Genomic DNA, 21933 nt, shown 5'->3' on the forward strand with positions numbered 1-21933 from the left:
TCATACTGCTGGTCTGGCCTGAATATCGGTTCTAACACAGCTCTTTCAATTGTTTGCTATCATTAATAGTACTACATGAACACTTGTCTATTAGCCTTCGTGCACTTACGGAGTTACTTGAGCCAATACACGCTCTTTTTTGCTAACAGCAATATAAGGTGGTTTCTGTCACTTGAATCAATTACTCCTAAACACTGAAGTGTATTTTCTAGGCCACTTTAAGTTAAACCTACTGCAATGATGACAAAACCTACTCAAGCAATTCTATTTGAAAAATTTGATTCCTTTTCTAGGAAAAGGCTTCCTTCCTTTACTGACAAAATAAATATGCTGTAACTTTATTATTACTTTTTAAAGTATTGTTTGTAAGACATACTGTCTTAAATTTTTTTTAAAAAGATGGCATTGGGGAAGAAGGATTGGGAGTTGTAGGACCTAGTGGCCATTTCAGGTTTAGGTTTAATATCTGTGTCACTAAAAAAGGACATAGCAAAAAAAACCCTGTTGAAAATGAAGGGACCCTAACTGACCCTTTCATGCTGATGTTCACATACAAGGTTGCCTTTAATTAAAATGGAAACTGCTTCATTAAGAATTACATTTAGACTCAATGTAGTTCTTCCTTGTAATCACTTCCTCTGAGAAATGGATACTAATCAAGATTTTAGCTGCCTGACATGTTTAATAATAAGTAAGTTTCATATATACCATGACTTAATATTAAAAATGAGTTTCATTTATCATAACCACAACTGTTTAAATATTGAATGCTTATTGGATAGGCTCTTATGATTCTAGGGTCCTTTAACTGGCACTAATGATTTCCTATGTGCTATAAAGATCACATCTGCCACTTATTTCTTTCATACCACCATCCTCACCTTCACCTTCAGTAGGGGTAGGTGTGTGTGTGCACAAGTCAACAAAGACATTGCACAAGAGACCTTTTTCTAGTTGTAGCAAATATTCTTAGATCCTGAAATGGCTTTTCCAGTGCACTGAAGGAAATCTGAATTTTTAATATTTGATAATGTTTGGTTTCTGTCCCTAACTCAGTAATGAAACTTGCAATCCTAATCTTTAAAATGTCATGAAAAGGGATAGATTAATCCTGAAAACTCATGAGGCACTAAAAGAACATTCTATGAGTATTACACAGTGTGATTCCACAGGGTGCCCAGGCATCATGTAAAATCATAAAGACATATACCCTCTCTCACCTCACACAGTCTATCCATGATACAGCCCAGTTCAATATCCTCTGTGGATGAATATGCCATGATAAAATACAAAACAATTTTTCATTTAATACTTTTTAATTTGGTGCTAGCAGGAAGAACAATTCTCCCAGGTCACAAGAGGTCCTTCCCTTTCTATATTGGATTCTAATTGGAATCACAGCTACTAGGACCCAGAGGGACAATCATTTTGAGAAGTATGGCAATTCACATTGGTTGCCCTTTTCTAACACTGCTTGGTTAGCTATAAGCCTGCTTTGCCATTAAAAAGAAGTAGTCCTACTACATCCGATTTATGGACTGCCAGGCAATACTACAATGACACCTGTATGTTACTTACTCTTTTCTCTCTGTTTGGGGGGGGAAGGGGGTTGTTTTCTTGTAAATCTCTCCCATGTAGCTCAATACTGATGAAACTTTTCAAAACATTTGAACAAAGGAGGCTGCAACTGACCAAAATCCAGGCTAAAATAACAGTAAATCTTCCGTTCTTCAAGCAAAATAAGTGTCCTGATCTCAGTGTATACTTGGGGGCTACTAGTACATGGGAAAGCAATCCAAAAGCTTTGTTTTATTCATATTGAGAGGCAAGAAAAACTTCTGAGAACTTACAAATGCCTCGATTTCATTAAAGAACAGATAAACTTTAGGAAAATTCAAGTCCATAATGAAGCTTTAGGAAAGTTCCCATTCAAAATGTTTTTAGCTTTTGTTTTTAGTGAACAAATAATTTTAAGTCTCCTGTCTGTCATTCAATATATTTGGAGGAAATCTTCTAAATGATAAGTTGTACAAATATTTTCTATTTTTTCCAGATTTAAAATAATCTATACCAATTAATCACAGTCAGAACTAAATCAGGATGCAAATACAAGATGCCTCTGGTCTGGAGGCAAGAGGCATGTGCTAGTTCACTGGGTCACAAAGTTCAAGGGCACGAAAAGTTCCAGCAAATGTCCAAGAAACCCCTCTACCTTCCGTTATAAATCTAACACATAGTTAACACCAAAAGAAATGTCTGAGGCCCTCCAAAAAAACAGAAGGCAACTAAATCTTACATGCAACACTTGTTACTTGCAGACAGAGTAGAATTCTCCTGCAGAATTGCCGAGCGGGAAACACCGTTAAAACCGCCCTGGAGTTCCAAGTGTAGGTGGTCCAAAAGGTAGCGCATGAATTCATGGGCGTCCTGCTGTTGATAGCCCCTAAAGCAAACAGAAACAGTCACTTATAAGGCCAGGTGGAGGGCTCTTTGTGCCCAGCCACACCAGCAAGAGTCCAAGGCGTGGGAAAGGACGGCAGCCCCATGCTCACAAGCACAGCCAGGCTTCCTCACCTTCATGCCCGCAAGCTCCACAGGTGACAGAATTTCTCTTCAAGAATGAATTCTACTGTTTAAAGATAGATAGGTTTGAAAACCGAAAAATATTAGAGCTAATTGGATTTGCAATGATCTCCTCACTTCAGAGGTGAGGAAATTGTGGAGGTAGGCGGGCGGTATGTGACTTCCCCAAAGTCCTACAGCAAGAGAGTAAGAGATGGGACTACACCTGTGTTTCCTGGTGGACTCTGACTCTTCTCCCTGCCCACATAACCTCTCTAGAAGATGCTCCAATGTCACAGCTTCACCTCTTACCCTCACTAGAAAACCAGGTGTGAACCACTACAATAAGAAAGGGGAATTTAAAATTATTAATGACTCCTTAGATTGAAAGATACTAATTTTTAAACACTGCCTGAAAGGAAGAAAAACTTTACTGAAAGAGTTAAAGATGTCTAACCTTCTCTACCTGCATCCTACCTTCTGACTTAAGACATCTTTTAAATAAATAAATACTTTTTAAAAATGCATTGGCTCATATACAGTTATGCTCTATCCTAAAACTTGAATTTATATAACAACATATTCTTAGGTTACTTATTACAGTATAGTCAGACAGCAAACTATATGAAATTCTTATACGAATATAGATCAATGACAGTGAACAGGAATGAAGGCAGACAAAATGAAACTGGAACAGGTGGAAGGTCTGGGAAGTTACTTGGATGAAATAAAGAAAGCATTGCTATATAAAGTACTTTTATAAAACTAAAATAAAAAAGACTTCTGTCTGCATTTTGCCAGCATGGAAGATCTCTTTAATTAATCTAAATCATTAAGTTTTTCTGGTGTCGTCTTAAGATTCAAAACTCCCACTACTCTTCCAGGCAACGGTTCCATAAACAAAATTTCTTCCAACCAGAGTTTCTGTCAATATCTATTTTCCCCTTTTCCTGGAAATTATAAATTATGAAAACAATCTCCTTAACCAATGGAACTTTGGAACTTAAAGTCAGAAGTTACTCTGGCATTTCACTGTAGCTTTTTCTAAACTAGCTGGCAACTAAATATCAATATATGTGTTCAAGTATTTCTTCTAAGGCTCATCAATAAAAATGTTAAAATTCAGCCAAAAGCATTCAAAGTTGGTAGTTCCTTTGTATATCTAAGGAGGTGCCTTAAACTTAATACAATATCCATTATTTTCATGACTCAAAGGTAAGATTAGTAGTTTGTTATAATATCTGAAATTCTATCACAAAAAATTTCATTCTCTCCCCAAAATAACCTAATATCTAAGTCATCATTTTCTTAAAATGTATGATGAAAACCAGCACCTTATAGCTATACCAATTTGCATTTTCATCAAGTCAACACAAGCCCATCCCATTTTAAAAAACAATGTGCCCTCATGTACATTAACGTATGTGTCCAACCATACTGTGATTTTCTTATATCAAAATGCATTATTTTCTAGTGTTTCCTATACCATTACAAACACATCTTCTTTAAACTACATGAGATCACGGAACACTCAGCTATTCTATAAAGGTAGGTTATGAGTCTATTTCAACTTGTGAAATTTACCAGAGAACACTCCCTGCTGCTCAGACTAGAACTTTTTCTAATTCTTACTAAAGAGACATTTACAATTCTCTTTCTAAACATTTAAATGTATAACTTCATTGACTTATCTGAAAGCCTTAATAAATATTTTATTTAGTATATTAAATTCAACAAATTTCAGTTATCTTTTCAATCACTTCCTAGTTGTACGACTGGGCTTCAGAATTGACTCTGTAGTCAACTTCAGTTTCTCTTGTTTTATAACCATGTTAAAGGAAATAGTCCTCACATTTGGGTGCTGTGTTTATGTTTTGTATACATATTTCAGCAATGTCACCCAAACAGCTGTTTGAGAATTAGTGAGGAAATGCATTTATGAAGAACCAACTAGTGTCCCTGTGACAGACCAGAAGTACAGGAGAAAAGAAAACAGAGGCAAATAACTGTGGCTCCAATTTTTTTTTTTTTTTTTTTTTTTAGATGGAGTCTCGCTCTGTCATCAGGCTGGAGTGCAATGGTGCTATCTTGGCTCACTGCAACCACCGACGCCCTGGTTCAAGGGATTCTCCTGCCTCACTCAGCTCCCGAGTAGCTGGGATTACAGGCATGCGCCACCACACCCAGCTAATTTTTGTATTTTTGATAGAGACGGGGTTTCACCATGTTGACCAGAATGGTCTCGATCTCCTGACTCATGATCCACCCGCCTCGGCCTCCCAAAGTGCTGGGATTACAGGCGTGAGCCACCATACCCAGCCAACTGTGGCTCCAATTTTAACACTGTTCCTTCTCTCATTTGTCGCGTCAGATAAAGATTACCCCCTTCTCCTAAATCTGTCATGAGGATGCTGTGAGAAATCACTGGGGGAGAGGGCACACTGAAAACACAGAAAGCCTCTATAGAAGGTCTTGAACCATCCATTCCGAACACTGCCAAAGCACAGTGTACAGGAACACGTGGCAACTGTCTCTTCACAAGGTTTTGGCACAATGACTACAAACCAAATTTCCCCAAATCTTAAAGACAAATAAATGTTCCAATAAAAAATGATTAAGCTGGGTGTGGTGGCTCATGCCTGTAATCCCAGCACTTTTGGAGGCTGAGGCGGGCGGATCACAAGGTCAGGAGATGGAGACCATCCTGACTAACATGGTGAAACCCCGTCTCCATTAAAAATACAAAAAATTAGCCGGGTGTGGTTGCAGGCGCCTGTAGTCCCAGCTACTCGGGAGGCTGAGGCAGGAGAATGGTGTGAACCCGGGAGGTGGAGCTTGCAGCGAGCCGAGATCATGCCACTGCACTCCAACCTGGGCGACACAGCAAGACTGTCTCAAAAAAAAAAAAAAAAAAAAAATTAGCCGGGCATGGTGGTGCACACCTGTAATCCCAGCTACTTGGGAGGCTGAGGCAGAAGAATAACTTGAACCTGGGAGGCGGAGGTTGCAGTGAGCTGAGATTGTGCCATTGCACTCCAGCCTGGGCAACAGAGCGAGACTGTCTCAAAAAAATCAAATGTTAGTTTGCACCTGCTTGGGTGTGAAAAGCAGACGTTCCAAATAATGAAATTAACATCCCAGAATATAGGAACATAAAAGGACTCGTGTTCCCACCACATACTTAACTATGACATGCCTGCACATTACTGTTTTCTGTGTCTTGGCAGTGCCAGTATATAATCTGTATATACTGTATGTAGAAACAGATATACATATGTATAATCTAAAATACCTAAGATATGTTAGAATTTTAGGTTCTGCTCATATTTAAAATATCCTTGACGTTAAAAAAAGAATCTAAAGTTGTTGTTTTGGCCAAAATATCTGCAAAACGAAAATAAGTTAAACGTCTTCCTACTCAGTATTTGGCAACAATCATGCCTGAGTTTCCTCAAAACAAAAACACCAGAAAACAAAACTGACAAAAATGAATTAGTGTTTACAAACACACACACAAATACAATAGCAAAATTCTTAGCTACAATGAAAATGGCTTCAATATAAAATATCAATAGCATAGTATTTTAAAATCTTTTTACCGATATCCCAAAAAGACTATTGTTAAATAAAACTTTAATTAAAGTATCACACGTGGCTGGGCACGATGGGTCACAACTGTAATCCCAGCACTTTGGGAGGCCAAGGCAGGTGGATCAGGAGGTCAGGAGTTCGAGACCAGCCTAGCCAACATAGTGAAACCCCGTCTCTATTAAAAATACAAAAAAATTAGCCGGGTATGGTGGCACGCACCTGTAGTCCCAGCTACTTGGGAGGCTGAGGCAGGAGAATCACTTGAACCCAGGAAGCAGAGGTTGCAGTGAGCCCAGATCATGCCACTGCACTCCAGTCTGGGCTACAAAGTGAGACTCAAATAAAAAATAAAATTTAAAAAAAAAAGCATCACATGCAAAGATCTATTTTTTGTCTACAAAAATCCTTTCATTGTCTATAAACCTGAGAAGAGCAAGCAAATATAAGAATTATGTGTCAATGATTTTTTTTTTTTATACTTTAGGGTTTTAGGGTACATGTGCACAATGTGCAGGTTTGTTACATATGTATCCATGTGCCATGTTGATTTCCTGCACCCATTAACTCGTCATTTAGCATTAGGTGTATCTCCTAATGCTGTCCCTCCCCCCTCCCCCCACCCAACAACAGTCCCCGGAGTGTGATGTTCCCCTTCCTGTGTCCATGAGTTCTCATTGTTCAATTCCCACCTATGAGTGAGAACATGCGGTGTTTGGTTTTTTGTCCTTGCGATAGTTTACTGAGAATGATGTTTTCCAGTTTCATCCATGTCCCTACAAAGGACACGAACTCATCATTTTTTATGGCTGCATAGTATTCCATGGTGTATATGTGCCACATTTTCTTTACCCATCATTTTAAAACATTAATTATAACAAGAACTGATTAAAAAAAATAAAGTTCCATCTTGGGAAGTCAAGGCAAATATATTAAGTCAGGTTGTACAGAAAGACCTATTTGAATCATCAAGAGACTTTCCTGAAGAGTGTTAGCTTTAACTGGGATCCTAGACAAAGAGAGAGGAACCACAAGGCAAATCCTGTGGGCAGAAGCACATGACATACAGACAGCAAAGCAGCAAGACAGAGCTGTGTTAAGAAAAGCAAGGAGTGACAAAGGCTAGCAGAAAAGACTATCAAAATTACAGAAGCACATTTCCTTGAGCCCGGCACTTTCTCTCTTAGATACCTGCACATGTATGTAAAAGACTACTCACTGCAGCACTGTTTAGAACAGCAAAGACTAGAAACAGTCCATAAAGCCACTGGGAGGAGACTTGGACACAAATTATGATACAACTATAAAATGGTCTGAGGAAGCTATTTGTATACTAATATGAATCATCTCAAAGTAGGGAAAAAAAGATGATACATCACCAATTACGTTAAAAATGACACACACACACACACACACGTCTGTATATGTACACAGAATATCTGAAAGGATACACAAAACTCTAGTAACTATGGTTGCTTCCAGAAAACAGAATGAATGGCTAGGGAATAGAATAAAACATTCACTGCATATTCTTTTGTTACCTTTTGAATTTTGAACCACATATGTTTTTGCCTATTTAAGAAAATACACTTTAAAGTATTTTTATGAAAAGCAAAAGGATAGAAAGAGCTGAACATACTAAGAAATCATAAGAAGTGTGGTAAGTACATATGTATGTTGGAAAAGGTCAAAACTTCAAGAAAATTTTCCCTGCTAGGTAACTGGCTTTTAGTTTCAGTGGGGAAAAAAAGAATAGGCTTAATGATTTATCTATCCAAAGCTGCTGATTACATTGAGGGTGTGTGTGTTTTGGGGGTGTGTGTATGTATATATATTTGTGTATTTAATAGATGAAAGTTGTTTCTACTTCTACATGCATGTTTGTATTTCAGAGTCATCATATTTCATCCCAAAGGATCAAGTTCTCTAGACACTGTCATGTGTTAATCAAGGAAAATGGGCTTTTTAAACCTAAAAAAAATTCCTTTGGGATTATAAATAAACACAAATCAAGATTCATGCACTTACACACAGGCATGTTATAAGACTCTTACCTGCATACCTCATAGGGTAAGAGCTGTAAAAAGCAAGCCCCACCTCCCTGCCTCACACCTGGGCATTGTGCAGTGACCCTGCACTAAAGCTTTATCCATGATAGAATCTCAAGATCTAGATTTGACCAAGAGAAAAACTGTTCTTTGATTATATAAAAATGGGGAACAATCTCAGTTATTGCAGAACTAAGAGCAAGCCCAGCTAAGAATACAAAAGCACCCTATTCTCATCAGCCATTCAAGAAATTTAAGAGTTCATGTATGATCTGAAATCTTCCCCAGAGACTCCACGTGCTACATTCCTCAGCCTGGTTACCTTATTCCTTCATCAGTAAAAATATTCCAATGTGGAAATTAAACAGCTAAAAACTAAATCATGCTCACAGTTGGGCTACAGAAGCTAGAAAGGACAGAGATGTGGAAAGATTTACAGGAAAAGCAGATTTCTACTTTATAAAATATGATAATGTTTCTAAGCTTTCAAGAATGAGGGACCTTGGTCACCATGGGGATCAAGGAAAACAGTATCAAATTAGTTAATGGGCCTTGTTCAAGGTATGTGGGCAAATCATTGTCAACATGTCTATTATTCGCCAACTCCACAAACACCTGGACTCTAATTTTGGTCATTACCCCTACTAGATGTATAAACTTAAACAAGTTGCTTCTCTTCTCTGTCTCAGTTTTGTCTCCTCTAAAATGGGGGCAATATTTACTGCCTTGGCTGGAATTTTGTTCTTGCTTGTTTTTTAATGAAGACCAGATAAAAAATACCCAGTGGGTGGCACACAGTAGGCATTCAATAAATGTAAACTATTATTATATAATAATAAAACACAAAGACTAAACTTCTATCAAGAGTCTACTAGGTGATATATGTTAGAAATTTTTTTATTAGGTCCAGACCTGGCCAGTGGTAACTTAACTGTCATTCCTGCCTTTCCTACTTAGAGTCAAGACATTCTCAAATTCTTATGTCTTTCCTGAGAGGAGATTTAAATGGTATGATACATAAAAGGAGTTTCTTTCAAAACCAAGACTAGGGTTAACACTAGTTACTCATGTCAGATCCTCAAGACTAGACTTTTTAGCAAGGCAACAATTTAAAGTCCTTTAAAGTTAATTACCTTTTAAATATTTATATTAACAATACATCTTTTTAGGCAATAGGGCAAGACAGATCGCTAAGTTTACTACAGCATGATGTTTTTTTTTAAAGAAAGGAGAAGGGATGTACATTAGATGCCAAAATCATAACTAGTAAGAACCATGACTTGCTTCAGAAGGGTAAAATCGGCAGAAGGTGGCCAAGGCTGCTGTCAAACACCTGCAGTGCCTCAAAGCTGCTATCACCCAAATCCCTACAGGGATGCCAGACCTACGAGAAGAGGCAGGACTCCTCTGACAGCTAGGTGTACAGCAGAGGTGTATTTTGCTCAAGTGAGGCGAGACAAAAAGCATGGGCACCACAGCAGCTCTCTGGCCACACCAGGATGTGGCACAGCCACCTTCTGGAGCGTGCATCCCAGGCCCTTGACAACAGCCTTCCCAGAGCTGCCAAACTCAGCTCCGAACAGTTCATATAATACTGTGCACTTCTACTGATCTTATTAATTTTTTTAGCTGGAATAACAAGACAGTGTGTGATGGTAATTATTCTACATTGTGAAAGAATTAAGGAAATTTTGTCCAGTATGTTTTCCTAGTGTGCATAAGTTATTTATAAGGGCTTTATGTTTATAGCAACAAAATACCCCACCTCTTGTTAAAGACATTTCTGTAGTCTACTATTTAAATAAACACATGTGTTTAGTCAGATGTATTCAATTTCTACTCTTCTTCTTAAAAAGAAAAAACACCAAACTAGTCTTAAGTATTTAGAATATTTAGAATACAACCACTTCATTAGGAATTATTTCAGGAACAGTATAAACACTAATATTAATGTTTTAAAATATCTTTCTTTATATAATACTTACCTAAAGTTTGGCATAATCTTCCAAACAACATAAAATAAGGACTCTGGGCTAAATGCAGTCTGGCTGCCTTGCCATAAAGCACAGAGTGTCTTTCTAAACTCTTCTACCAAAGACCTGCAAAAGAGGAAAGGACAGTGCCCTTAGATTAGTGAGAGGCTACAATTTCAACACAGCGTCCACTCATCTAAAATGCCTAATACATACGAAATGATCACTTAAAAAGGATTTGGTCTTTTCTGAAGAAAGTTTGAAAGATACATAAGAGCATTTCAAAAACAGAAGTAGCAGTAATTCTGACAAAGCTAATTTGTAACCATATGGTTAACTCTGAGTGTGCTGATGCACCGCCATATTTGTACACTCTGAGTTAAAACACGCAAGCAAACCATATAGCACTGGGTGAGTTATAGGCCAAATGACTTAAGAATGTACATTTTCCAAATGCAAAACAAGCATTCGGCTCTCTTTCTCCCCCTCCTGCCTTGTCCTTGTTGCCACTCACTAGCACCCCCAGACTCCAGCCTGTGTCACAAACCTTCACCACTCAGCTCTCCACCAGTGACTCTCAACTCCAAAAGTCAGGTTTTCTCATGACTATTTTTATTTAAACTTCTCCAGTTTCCAGCAGGAATTTTCTGCTGGAGGTCTTCTTGTCACTTAGACCTCTAGGTGCACTGACCTGCTCCAGCATCTACTGCTCTCTGTACACCCCTCCTATCACCCAATATCCACACTCTTCTCGCATATGAATAGAACGCTCATTTTTTTCCTGGGCATATAAACTCTCACAATAAAAAACTGAGTGTGTCCAAATTCTGGGAAATGTCTTAAAAAGAAAGAGTAGTCCTATATTAATCCTTTCCTTCTTCCTGCTAGGAATGAGGACGGAGTTGGGGAGCTCCAGAACCATGGTGGACTATGTGGATGGATAGGGCCTCTGGAGGTTGGTGGAACAGAAAGCCAGGAGGAGCCCGATGGCTTTGTCAAACCACCCTAGACAGGCAGCCTCTGACTTTTATGAGGAAACAAACCATAGATGTTTAAGTCACTTAATTTTGGTTTTCTACACCTGTGGCTAAACTGACCCAAGTCAACTTCACCTTCCATAGCTGTCAGTGTAAGCACCATATTTTTGGATACTTGATTGATATCTCAGAGAATCTCAATATCTTCTTTCTCAACCCTCACGATCATGTAGGACCCTGGAATACAAATCATATTTTTGACTTCCTAGTACTTGAACCCTCTTCCTATGTTGGAGAATCCCTACTTTAAGAGTTTGCCTCCCACTTCCGAAGCTAAACAGCCAGACACTCGCCTTCTCAGGCTCCCTTGCAGTCAGAGCACAGGTACATAGCCTGGGCTCTACCCATCCGAAGCAGGAGTTAGTGACACAAAGAAGAAGGGATGGCACCAAATCCTCTCTGGTAGCAGTGGGGGCAAAGAGCACCATCCGGAGTGCAGGGCAGCAGCATGGCTGTGTCCGCCAGCATCCATCTCCAGCAGTGCTGGCAACAGGAACTCTGCTGCTGCGCTGGGCACCAGAGGCAGTGGCGGCCTTACCGGACAGTTCTGTGGGGTGACTATGACTGCGGTGCTGCTGCCTCGGACCCCAGACCTGATTTTTCACTCACCCAATATGATTAGCTCACCAGTAGCCCTGCAGTAAATTCCTTTTCTGCCTAAATCAGCCAAAGGCAATTTCTGCAGTCTGCAACTCAACCCTGCATGACACGAATGCAAGTACTCCTAACTCTTCTCTTAACTCATACACATGTATATTTTCTGTTTCACTGCTGTCCCCTCTGACCTGATTACTGTAGAGTTCAAAGCCTCCTTGAATGCAGGCACTTTCAACTCATCCTAGATGCTGCTCAACTCATCCTAGATGCTGCTGTGAGGGAAACTCCCTTCAAATACCACTTGTAGTGATGTCATTCCAGCGCTGCTCCACGCCTGGCTTTCCAGTTTCCCTGCACTGTGACTCTGGCCCTACTGCCCATTATTCTGACATGTTCAGTCCTACTCTCCCTCACCCACCACGGCAGGGCAGTGTCAGATCACCCCTTCAGAATGAGTGAGAATGGGAGTGTGTGGAAGTGGAGGAGTCAGACAGAGAAAACATTAAACATATAAGGAGTATGAGTCACAGTCCTTCTGAAAAAGAGCTGTAAAGATATGAAAGATGTGCCCACTACAATTGTCATAATGAAAGATCTTCTGAACCCCAAATAAGGGAGGTCTACACCAAATGAGGATACAGGATCGGTTCTTAATGAGCACTTGTCCGGTTTTTTCCCCCCTCTCCATATCAACCATTAATGAGCACTTGTCCGGTTTTTCCCCCCTCTCCATATCAACCAAAAATTGACTTTATTTCCCCACAACTAATTTGTTGACTACAAATTAATTTCAGTATCCAAGACAGGTTTACCTAACACTGTCGGACAAATCAATTCACATGGACTAATGAGATTCATAGTCGTCTACACCTAGAACTGCATTTCATATCTAGATGCCAATTCTAGAATGCTCAAATCTGCAGAGTCAATAAGTAGAATGCTAAATTTATCCCTCCTGTTATGGTAAATAAAGGAATCCCAACAATTTTTTTTTTTGAGATGGAGTCTCGCCCTGTCACCCAGGCTGAAGTGCAGTGGCACAATCTTGGCTCACCGCAACCTCCGCCTCTTGGGTTCAAGCGATTCTCCTGCCTCAGCCTCCCGAGTAGCTGGGATTACAGGTACCCGCCACCATGCCTGGCTAGTTTTTGCATATTTAGTACAGATGGGGTTTCACCATGTTGACCAGGCTGGTCTTGACTGACCTCAGGTGATCCACCCGCCTCAGCATCCCAAAGTGCTGGGATAACAGGTGTGAGCCACCACACCCAGCCAGAATTCCAATTATTAAGATTGCCAGCTAGATACTTAAACACAATTTTTAGACGATTTTTTTTAAGGCATGTGCCTGTTAGCTCACATAGTACAATGGAAACCACCAGTGAAAGCAATTTGTTTTGTAACTCAAAGCCAGAAAGGACATACTCTTATAACTCACACATTGTTATCCCCTTGGCTCCTGGTGTGGTATGTCCGCCTTCCTGCTGTTTTCCCATTCCTTAACTCCACAGCGGGCAGTTCTTTGAAATAACAGCAAAACTGCTCAATGTTACTATTTTAAAAGGAAGGGAAAAATATTTTAAAAAGAAAAGAATAGGACTGTAAAGAAAGTTGATGAAGCCTACATATACATTTTGAAACTGCAATTTTTCAATTGTCTCATTTAAACTGTACTCAGTGCAATCTCTTGCATTGTTTCTTCATTATGATTTTTCCTTCTAAGAAAACAGTATAGACAGATGACTTTGTAAAAAAACAAAAACAAAAAAGAAAGAGTTGAAAACAAAATCTCTTTTCAAAAAAATCCCCAATTCTCCCTCCAGCTATAGGTAGTCAGCATTTCTTTCTTTTCGGTTGCTTGTTTCCAGGTATTCAATAATTTCCTCAAATAAAAACAAACCATGAAACCAACCATATTATTTTGATACACTATACAGAATCCTAAGGAGAATTCAGTAGTAATTATAATTTCCTCTTTGAGCAAGAAGAGATAAGCTAAGAGGCAGTGCCTTCCAGGAGAGATCAAATATGCCTTCCGCTTCTTATCAGCAATGTAACCTTGGGAAGATCATTTATTCTGGCCTTTGACGTCTCATTAAAATCTAAAAGTATGCAACTTTCAAAATAATTTATTCTACAAAACTTAGGTCAGCCTTCTTGACTATTTTATTTTTACTATTTGTCTCATATTTTGAAGACATCTCATCTTATGACCTTGATTAACCCATTTATGCCTAGTGTTCCATTATTGGAACGCTAAGCTTCTGGGAGTTATTTATATCTTACTGCTCAAGGTCATCACCAAGGTCTGATTTTTCATACAAAAAAATTGCAACCTCTGACATAAATGGGTTAAGACTCAACTAATGACTGAAATAAGCTCTCTGAATAAGGTTCTCTGTAACCCAGGGGTCTGTAAACTGTAGCCCACAGGCCAAATCTAGCCCTCCACCAGGCAGCTCTTAAAGCGAGTTTTACATTTTTAAAGTGTTGTTTTATTTTATTTATTTATTTATTTATTTTTGAGACAGGGTCTCGCTTTGTCACCCAGGCTGTAGTGGCCCCATCTTGGCTCACTGCAATTTCCACCTCCTGGGTTCAAACGATTCTCCTGCCTCAGCCTCCCAAGCAGCTGGGACTACAGGCGCACGCCACCACGCCCAGCTAATTTTTGTATTTTTAGTAGAGATGGGGTTTCACTATGTTGGCCAGGCTGGTCTTGAACTCCTGACTTCAGGTGACCTGCCCGCCTCAGCCTCCCAAAATGCTGGGATTACAGGCCTGAGCCACTGCACCTGGCCCTAAAGTGTTGTTTTAATAAAGGGCGGGGGGGTGGGGGATATCTGAGAGAGACTGTGGCCTGACATACTAAAATGTTTACTATCAGGCCTTTCACAGAAAAAGTTTGCTGACCTCAGTTCTAGCCTATTCAAGAAGCAACTGGAAATAACCGCAAACAACTATTCACTGCAGGACACTGCTCTAGGTACTTTAGACAAATTACATTATTCAATCTTCCCAACTACCCCATGAAGTAGGAACTACTTGTCCCCAGTTTTACTGATGAGGAAACAAAAGCACAGGAAATTAAGGTATCTTGCCCCAAACCATATATGACTAGAGTTAGTGGCAGACAAGATAGGGAGCCAGAGCCCGTGCTCTTAACCTTTAACGTCAGACACTTAAGCTCTGACTGTAGCGTTACCTGAGTGACTGAAGGATGGCATTCATGAAACATGTGTTCCCCAAATTCCGAAGGCCTGTGGCACAAATGGCAGTGGTGCTTCCCTGTAAGTGGTGCAAGAAGAGGCCATCAGTAATGCCAAGGGAAGGCCAACTGTTTCAAACATCAAAGCTAAGGAAAGGCCTCTGAAACTCTAGCACCAAGCCAATTTGGAATTGGTCTTTTTCTCTCCAATGAATATTTCAAACAAACTCTCTACTCTCTGTATAAATGTCTGGATATTTTTAGAAAGCTGTTTCTGATCCTGGGATTGTTCTAAATAGAAGGATCTTATTGAAAGCTTATGAGGAAATCACCATTAATGAGTACCATGGAGTACACAATGCAAAAAACAGGAAATCCTTAAAATAACATTTAAGACTAAATGCCTTTTTAAGATTCTATAAAAACTATAAGAGAAATGGAAAAAATATAAATATATACACCCCAAGTATTTTTGTCCCCAAACTTTTAACTCTAAGTCATACATAAATGACCAATACACGTTTTCCTAACAATGGGATATGAATCTTAAAAAGCTGCCTGAGGCCAGGCGCCTCATGCCTGTAATCCCATCACTTTGGGAGGCCGAGGTGGGCGGATCACCTGAGGTCAGGAGTTCAAGACAGGCCTGGCCAACATGGCGAAACTCCGCCTCTACTAAAAATACAAAAAGGCTGGGTGTGGTGGCTAATGCCTGTACTCCTAGCACTTTGGGAAGCTGAGGTAGGTGGATTGCCTGAGCTCAGGAGTTCGAGACCAGCCTGAGCAATACGGTGAAACTCCGTCTCTACTAAAATAGAAAAAATTAGGTGGGCGTGGTAGCGTGCACCTGTAATCCCAGCTACTTGGGAGGTTAAGGCAGGAGAATTGCTTGAACCCAGGAGGCTTGAGGTTGCAATGAGCCAAGATTGCACTACTGCACTCCAGCCTGGGTGACAGAGTGAGACTCCATCTCAAAAAAATAAATAAATAAATAAAAATAAAGAAATAAATAAAAATTAAAAATAAAAATACAAAAATTAGCCAGGCGTGGTGGTGTGCACCTGTTGTCCCACCCCTTGGGAGGCTGTGGCAGGAGAATCACTTCAACCTGGGAGGCAGAGGTTCCAGTGAGCCGAGATTGTGCCATTGTACTCCAGCCTGGGCTACAGAGTGGGACTCCATCTCAAAAAAAAGGAAAAGCTGCCTGAACCTAAAGACTTAGTCTTAAAAATGAAGGCTGGGTTTTCTGATGACTAAGGAGTGTGAGCAGGTATTAAGAGTGAACTGTTTTCTAGGGAAGAGGAGCACAGCAGTAATGCTGATGGGAAGAAGGTGCTGACAGATGGACTCACTGGGGTCACAGCAACAATCGACAGTGCAAGTGGCAAACATTGTGTAAAATACTCCAAATCCAAGACACACATTTATAAAAGTCTGTAACAGGTAACATTACATGTTAGAGTTGCAACAAAACAGTGATTAAATCTCAACTAACTCTTATATTTGAATAAATTTTAATTACTTACATTTACTTTTAATAACTTGCTATTTAGTGTTGAGTTTTCCAAAAGTTTTCTTTTCCTATGCCTGTCAGCTGTGAAAGCTGAGCTATTAAAACACAAACAGACAGTGAAAAAGTTATTAATATATGCATGCTACACCACAGGTCAAAGAATAAACTCCAGCTGCCCTCAACACCTAGAGCATGGAAACCTCCCTGACTGCTTCATCAGGCCCACTGGGGCCCACATGTATTTGAAGTTAACCGAGGAGCTCTACTTCCTTGGAAATCCCCCTTGCTCCTCCGGCAGAGGTGGGCTGGACACTGCTCCTGGCAAAGCTGGCCGGGAAGATGCAGCCCGTGGGACACTCCCCACCACCACTCTCACTGTCTGACCGACTGCGAAGCTTCACAGACCAGAAGGCTCATTCTTCACAACAAAAGGAAAACCCTGGTCTGACACGACTGTTCTGAAATTTAACAGTAAGTCTCCATATGCTATTTCTTTCTTAATTTCAATAAAGATGTCATGTTTTGCTCATTTGTCTTAATAGATGATGATAGGATCTGAGTTTGACAAATGATAAATAAGTTACAGGAATATAGGCACATGTACATTCATTAGATGCAGCTATGCTCCAAAGGACATTCTAAAACACATCCTTATTAGTGCAGAAATTCTGAATTAAAATAACTCAAAATTTTTCTTGATGTAAGAAATATTCTGCTTAAAATTTATCAGAAAGTTATTTCTATTTTCAAAAGGTCACTTTAAAATTTTATGTCTCTGGCAAATTAATCTAAAGGAAGTAAAAATTATGGTTAAACAACACAGACTTTTAAGGCTGCCAATTCTTTCCCACCTTCTAAAAGTACCAAGTTCATCCAAAGTAAATACATAATTATTTCTTACAGAATTTCCACATGAATTATGTCTTTGAAACATCAGAACTAGTGACAGTTGCTTCAAACCTCAAAATGTTCTTCAGAACTGTTTGTCTCTCTCTTACAGTACTGGTAACTGCAAGATGAAGAGACCAATTCCATACACTATAGTGTTCAACTATTCCTTTACAAATTCTGTGAAGTGGGGAAGGTAAACCACAAGCATAGTATATATGCTCTTTATGACAATGCCTAAGAGTTCATTTTCAGTTGTAACCTATATAAATAAGGCATTTCACCTTTTAAAAATGTAAGTTACTACATTTTATCCTCAGTGACTCTCAAAATGCAGAATCTTCTAGATCCATGCTATCTAATATAGTAGCCACTCACTCCATGTGGCTATTTAAATTAATTAAACTTGAAGTTTAAAATTCAGTGTCTCAGTTGCACTAGCCACTTTTCAAGTATGGCTAGTGTTACCATAGTAGAGTGGATGGAGAACATTTCTGTCGCTGCAGAAAGTTCTGCTGGACAGTGCTGCTCCACGGGGCATGCGGAATAGTCGAAAGTTAAGTAAAACACAAATATGATCGTAGTTTCTAAATTCCACTACAGATTAAACCAATGTTTGCAAAACACAAAAATGATTCTAGGTAATGTTTTTCAACATAGGAAATGGGCTGTAAGGTAGACTTTTCATGGAGCCAAGCAGACATGTAGACAGGTTGTCTGTGACACCTTTCATCTGATGAGATGAAGTGGTCAATGGAAAATAAAGATTTCTTAACTGCATAAATGCATGCAGGTTCTCAAATGCCCTCTTTTCCCTTTGACTTAGTTCTGATTCATTTATTTCAGACTGAGGGTGGTCTTTTCCTAGAGAAAACCATAAGTGGTAGAAAAAATATTCTGATAGCCACCTACTTCTATAACAAATAATCAAGTTACTAAGACCTTTACAATGACATCACCACACCAAAGAGTGATACTACATACATTCCTTCAGGAATCTCAGACTTCACGTTTATTGTGAACAATTTCAGAGAAAATTAAATATTTTGGATCTGTGTGTATCTGTCTCTAATCCTAGATAGGACTCATCAAATTAGAAGAGAAGTACTCTGAAAAAGAGCTGAAAGATGACAAACCAAAAAGTACTTAAACCTGAAGTACTTTAATTGGTTTAGATTTAAAGAAATCATTATTCTTCCAGTATCGGCTTTATAATCTAGTTAGTCAATGAGACATACATAATGTCTGTGGTTTTAACAAACACTACACAGTATTGCCCTCAAAGAAGTTAGGTTATTTCTTTTCAGTATGCAATTTTCAAACATTCTATGGGCTTTATACTTAAGTTTGCTAAGGGAGTCCTGCTTTGTGGATGTTTTCACAGTACCTTCTACACATCAACTGCCAAAATAAATTAGATGGCACTTAATGATTTGGTGTCATGTACACAGATTTCACTTGAGTCAGCAGTCATTCCAGAGCCATGCTTCTATCCACTGTAGCTTCAAAGGCATGGCTAGCTGGGTTTCTGTTTATTGCTTCAAGTTTGGATGCAGTGAGTTTTATCTAACTATTTGACTATACCAATAAAAGTCTGTTCACGTATAAATAGTTTCATTTCTTTATGACGACAAAGTATTCATAGCTTCTTGTAATGTCAACTGATATTTAACTGCCCCTAACAAGCAAGGAAAAGAAACTAGGATCCTGTGCCACTGTATAGATGCAAAGTGGACAATATGTTCATTAAACCTAATTTCCCTTAAAAATGATGCATAAATCATAGTGCTTCCTAGTAGACCTCATAATACATTTGACAGGGGTTTTCTATTATCAAAAGTAACTCTATGATGATTTCACACCTTTTTCTGCCCTTTTCTTGTACCCTCAAAATAAATTGAGTAGCTTATAAATTGTTGGGTAATATTTTTAAAACAGGCTGTTGGGACCTTGGATATGGTTTATAACAAATATTAAATAAAATAAATGCAGAGCTATGACCATTAACTATGGGCCAAGTTTTAGCTATCCAAAGCCAAGGTTTATTTTATTAACATTTCAATCATATTATAAACATGAAGTTATAAAACTCATCAACAAAATCCCCACTCAAAAATTCTAAAAGACCCCTCAAACCCCATTCTTAGGCCCTTCTTTTTCCAAAGGCCTATTACTTACTTTTCCAAGTTCTGTAAGTGTTCTCTGACTTTCTGTACCAGTCCCAGCTTGGTGTCATTAACCACAAAATCATCACAGCGATAACTGCAAGGAAAATATTAATCAATGTGTGTAAAGAGCTTGAGGAAACCACAGTAATGAAATCACTAAAAGGCCTGGCTGCTGCCAAGATGATCACATGGCTCTGCAGGCAGTTACTGCTGGTGGTAAGTTTAAAGAGGACCTGGAATTCACAATGGAATGTTTTTCAAGGGTCTTTTTTAAAAGCCACGTAGGCAATGAACATGAGCTTCTTTTCACGTTTTTTACTCAAAAGCTCTTCAATTCCTCCTTTGAAAATGAAATAAGCTGCTACATGTGTTACATTCTTTTTAGTGGTGCCTAATACATGGAAAATGAAATAAAAAGCACCGAGTCTTTTCATGTAGCATTAAGCCTAAAGCTTTAAGGTGACACTTCCCAACCCAAATTAATGGGGAATTGGGGGGAGGAGAGATTTAAGTGAAAAGCAGGGAAAAGGTAATTAACCTGTAGGGATATCTGAAGAGAAAAACTAAAGTTAAAGCTGTACATTTCAAACATAATTTAATTAAAATAGATTGAATTCAGATGAGCTGAGAAGAATGATCTTTCACTCTGAGGCACTACAAAACAAAAGTATAAAATAGTGGCTATATCATTCAGGCAGCTGATAAGTGCTTTGAAGAAAAATATTTCAGCTATTTTTAAAAACCGATACTCTGTGTGTTTTACAAGTCAAAAAGCAAATAATGTAAGAAATCACACATAATATAAACTTTAACTTGTACACATTCGCATTTAACTTTTTCCTGGGATAAGGCCAATTTTAACAAAAACAATTTACAAGCTGGCACTAAGATATTATTTTGAATATGCTCTGCATGAAACCATTTGTTATTACTATCAAAGAATAATAAAAATAACACTGCCATTCTGAGCAAACACAACTTTGAAAGCACAGCAGTTAGTAAAAATTAGGTCATCTCTAGCAGAATCCCAAAAACATCTTATATCTGAAAACCATTTTATTAAAAAGAGGGAGAAAGAAAGAGAGAGAAAGGGGTGAGGAAAAGTAATTTTAAAAAATTACACAAAAAAGCATGCTTGTGTCTTTTATTCAGAGAAATGAAAATTTTAAGTGAATACTTCTGAAAACTGTCACTACAATGTTATATATGTAATTATTTAACACACACTTTCATTAACTGATCACCCAGGCAGTCAATCATTTCTCTAACATATTCTCTGAGCGTCTAAAGTCAATTCCCAACATTTCCACAAATAGCAAAAGCAGTCTTTTATATCCTGGACCATTTTCTATTATCAAAGTACTACCAGCAGGAGAAAAAATTCTTAATTGGTCTTATAACAACTACATAAAGAAATTAAATTAGTGAAAAGTTTTAATTTTTTGCTCCCTCTCGGCATAAATATTAAGAGGATAAGATCTACTTTGTCTGTAAATTTGGGCTTAGGGCATTTGGTACCTCTATAAACCTTAAGCATTCATTGGAGAATGAAATTGTATTGCTATTCTACTCGAATTTCTGCTTACATTTTCATTTTATGTTTGTATAAATTTATGCATGTAGTTTGAATAAAACAATACTCAGTGTCCCAAACTTGAAATGCTAGCATTTATCTGGAAAGTGAAGTCTTAAGAGCAAACTCAGATCACTTTTTCTGTATTTACACGATGCCATTAACATCTAATTGAAAACTGAACCTCTAACTGCCACAAATAAGTGGTTGTTTAAACAAAATATTTCAAAGTAAATTAAATAACTGATTTATTTCTTATTAAGGCAATCCTTTCTGGTATAACATGAAGTCAGCCTTGGACATAAAATTACATTTGTTAAAGTGCAGACTCATTTACGGACTTGCTCTGTTCTTCTAGGCCAATTGGGTCCAGCAGCTTTGCCTCTTTACCCTTTCATCACCAAAGTAAGTTGATCTAGACTCTAGAGCTGTGCAAATGTGGCTACTGCAACTGAGGAATACAATTTTTATTTTTAAAACTTTTAATTAATATAAATTCTTAATAACTGAAGCACTGTAAAATCTTTTACCATTAAGCACAATGTTATAGTTTGGTAGAATTGTCTTTTGCTTTTATTATTAAATTGTGCAAGATATATGGCAGTGCACAGCTGGGTAAACGTGTCATTTCTAGCATTACACAAAAGCGTATCACCAATCTAGTTTGTATCAACAGAATGAGCCAGTTCAAATGATTTTTCTATGATTTTTCTATGCAACAATGTAGCATTGTAATTGTTTATTTGAACATTTTATGCAGATACCATGAGTTACAGTG

The 21933-nt window shown here is 38.4% G+C and overlaps 1 protein-coding gene and 1 long non-coding RNA gene across 12 annotated transcripts in view; one reads left to right on the forward strand and one right to left on the reverse strand.

Annotated features, from left to right (window-relative positions):
* LOC129482418 (uncharacterized) overlaps positions 1 to 21933 on the forward strand; it is a 50000-nt gene that overhangs the window by 20969 nt on the left and 7098 nt on the right. For 3 of the 6 annotated variants that reach the window (XR_010120717.1, XR_010120716.1, XR_008657693.2), the window contains 3 exons: positions 16309 to 16456; positions 16680 to 16997; positions 21514 to 21560. This is a non-coding gene — a long non-coding RNA (uncharacterized lncRNA). Of the gene's footprint in view, positions 1 to 16308; positions 16457 to 16679; positions 17056 to 21513; positions 21561 to 21933 lie in introns of those variants that run through there. The other 3 variants (XR_010120715.1, XR_010120718.1, XR_010120714.1) reach the window with 3 other exon arrangements.
* USP3 (ubiquitin specific peptidase 3) overlaps positions 1 to 21933 on the reverse strand; it is an 82997-nt gene that overhangs the window by 9831 nt on the left and 51233 nt on the right. For all 6 annotated transcript variants that reach the window (XM_063638934.1, XM_063638933.1, XM_055278217.2 and 3 more), the window contains 6 exons: positions 19593 to 19676; positions 16540 to 16621; positions 15011 to 15093; positions 13244 to 13357; positions 10184 to 10297; positions 2297 to 2443 (listed from right to left, as the gene is read on the reverse strand). In XM_063638934.1, the coding sequence (XP_063495004.1) occupies positions 2297 to 2443; positions 10184 to 10297; positions 13244 to 13357; positions 15011 to 15093; positions 16540 to 16621; positions 19593 to 19676 (624 nt within the window). The remainder of the gene's footprint in view (positions 1 to 2296; positions 2444 to 10183; positions 10298 to 13243; positions 13358 to 15010; positions 15094 to 16539; positions 16622 to 19592; positions 19677 to 21933) is intronic.

Source organism: Symphalangus syndactylus, chromosome 5 (genome assembly GCF_028878055.3).
Source record: "Symphalangus syndactylus isolate Jambi chromosome 5, NHGRI_mSymSyn1-v2.1_pri, whole genome shotgun sequence".
Lineage (NCBI taxonomy): Eukaryota > Metazoa > Chordata > Mammalia > Primates > Hylobatidae > Symphalangus > Symphalangus syndactylus.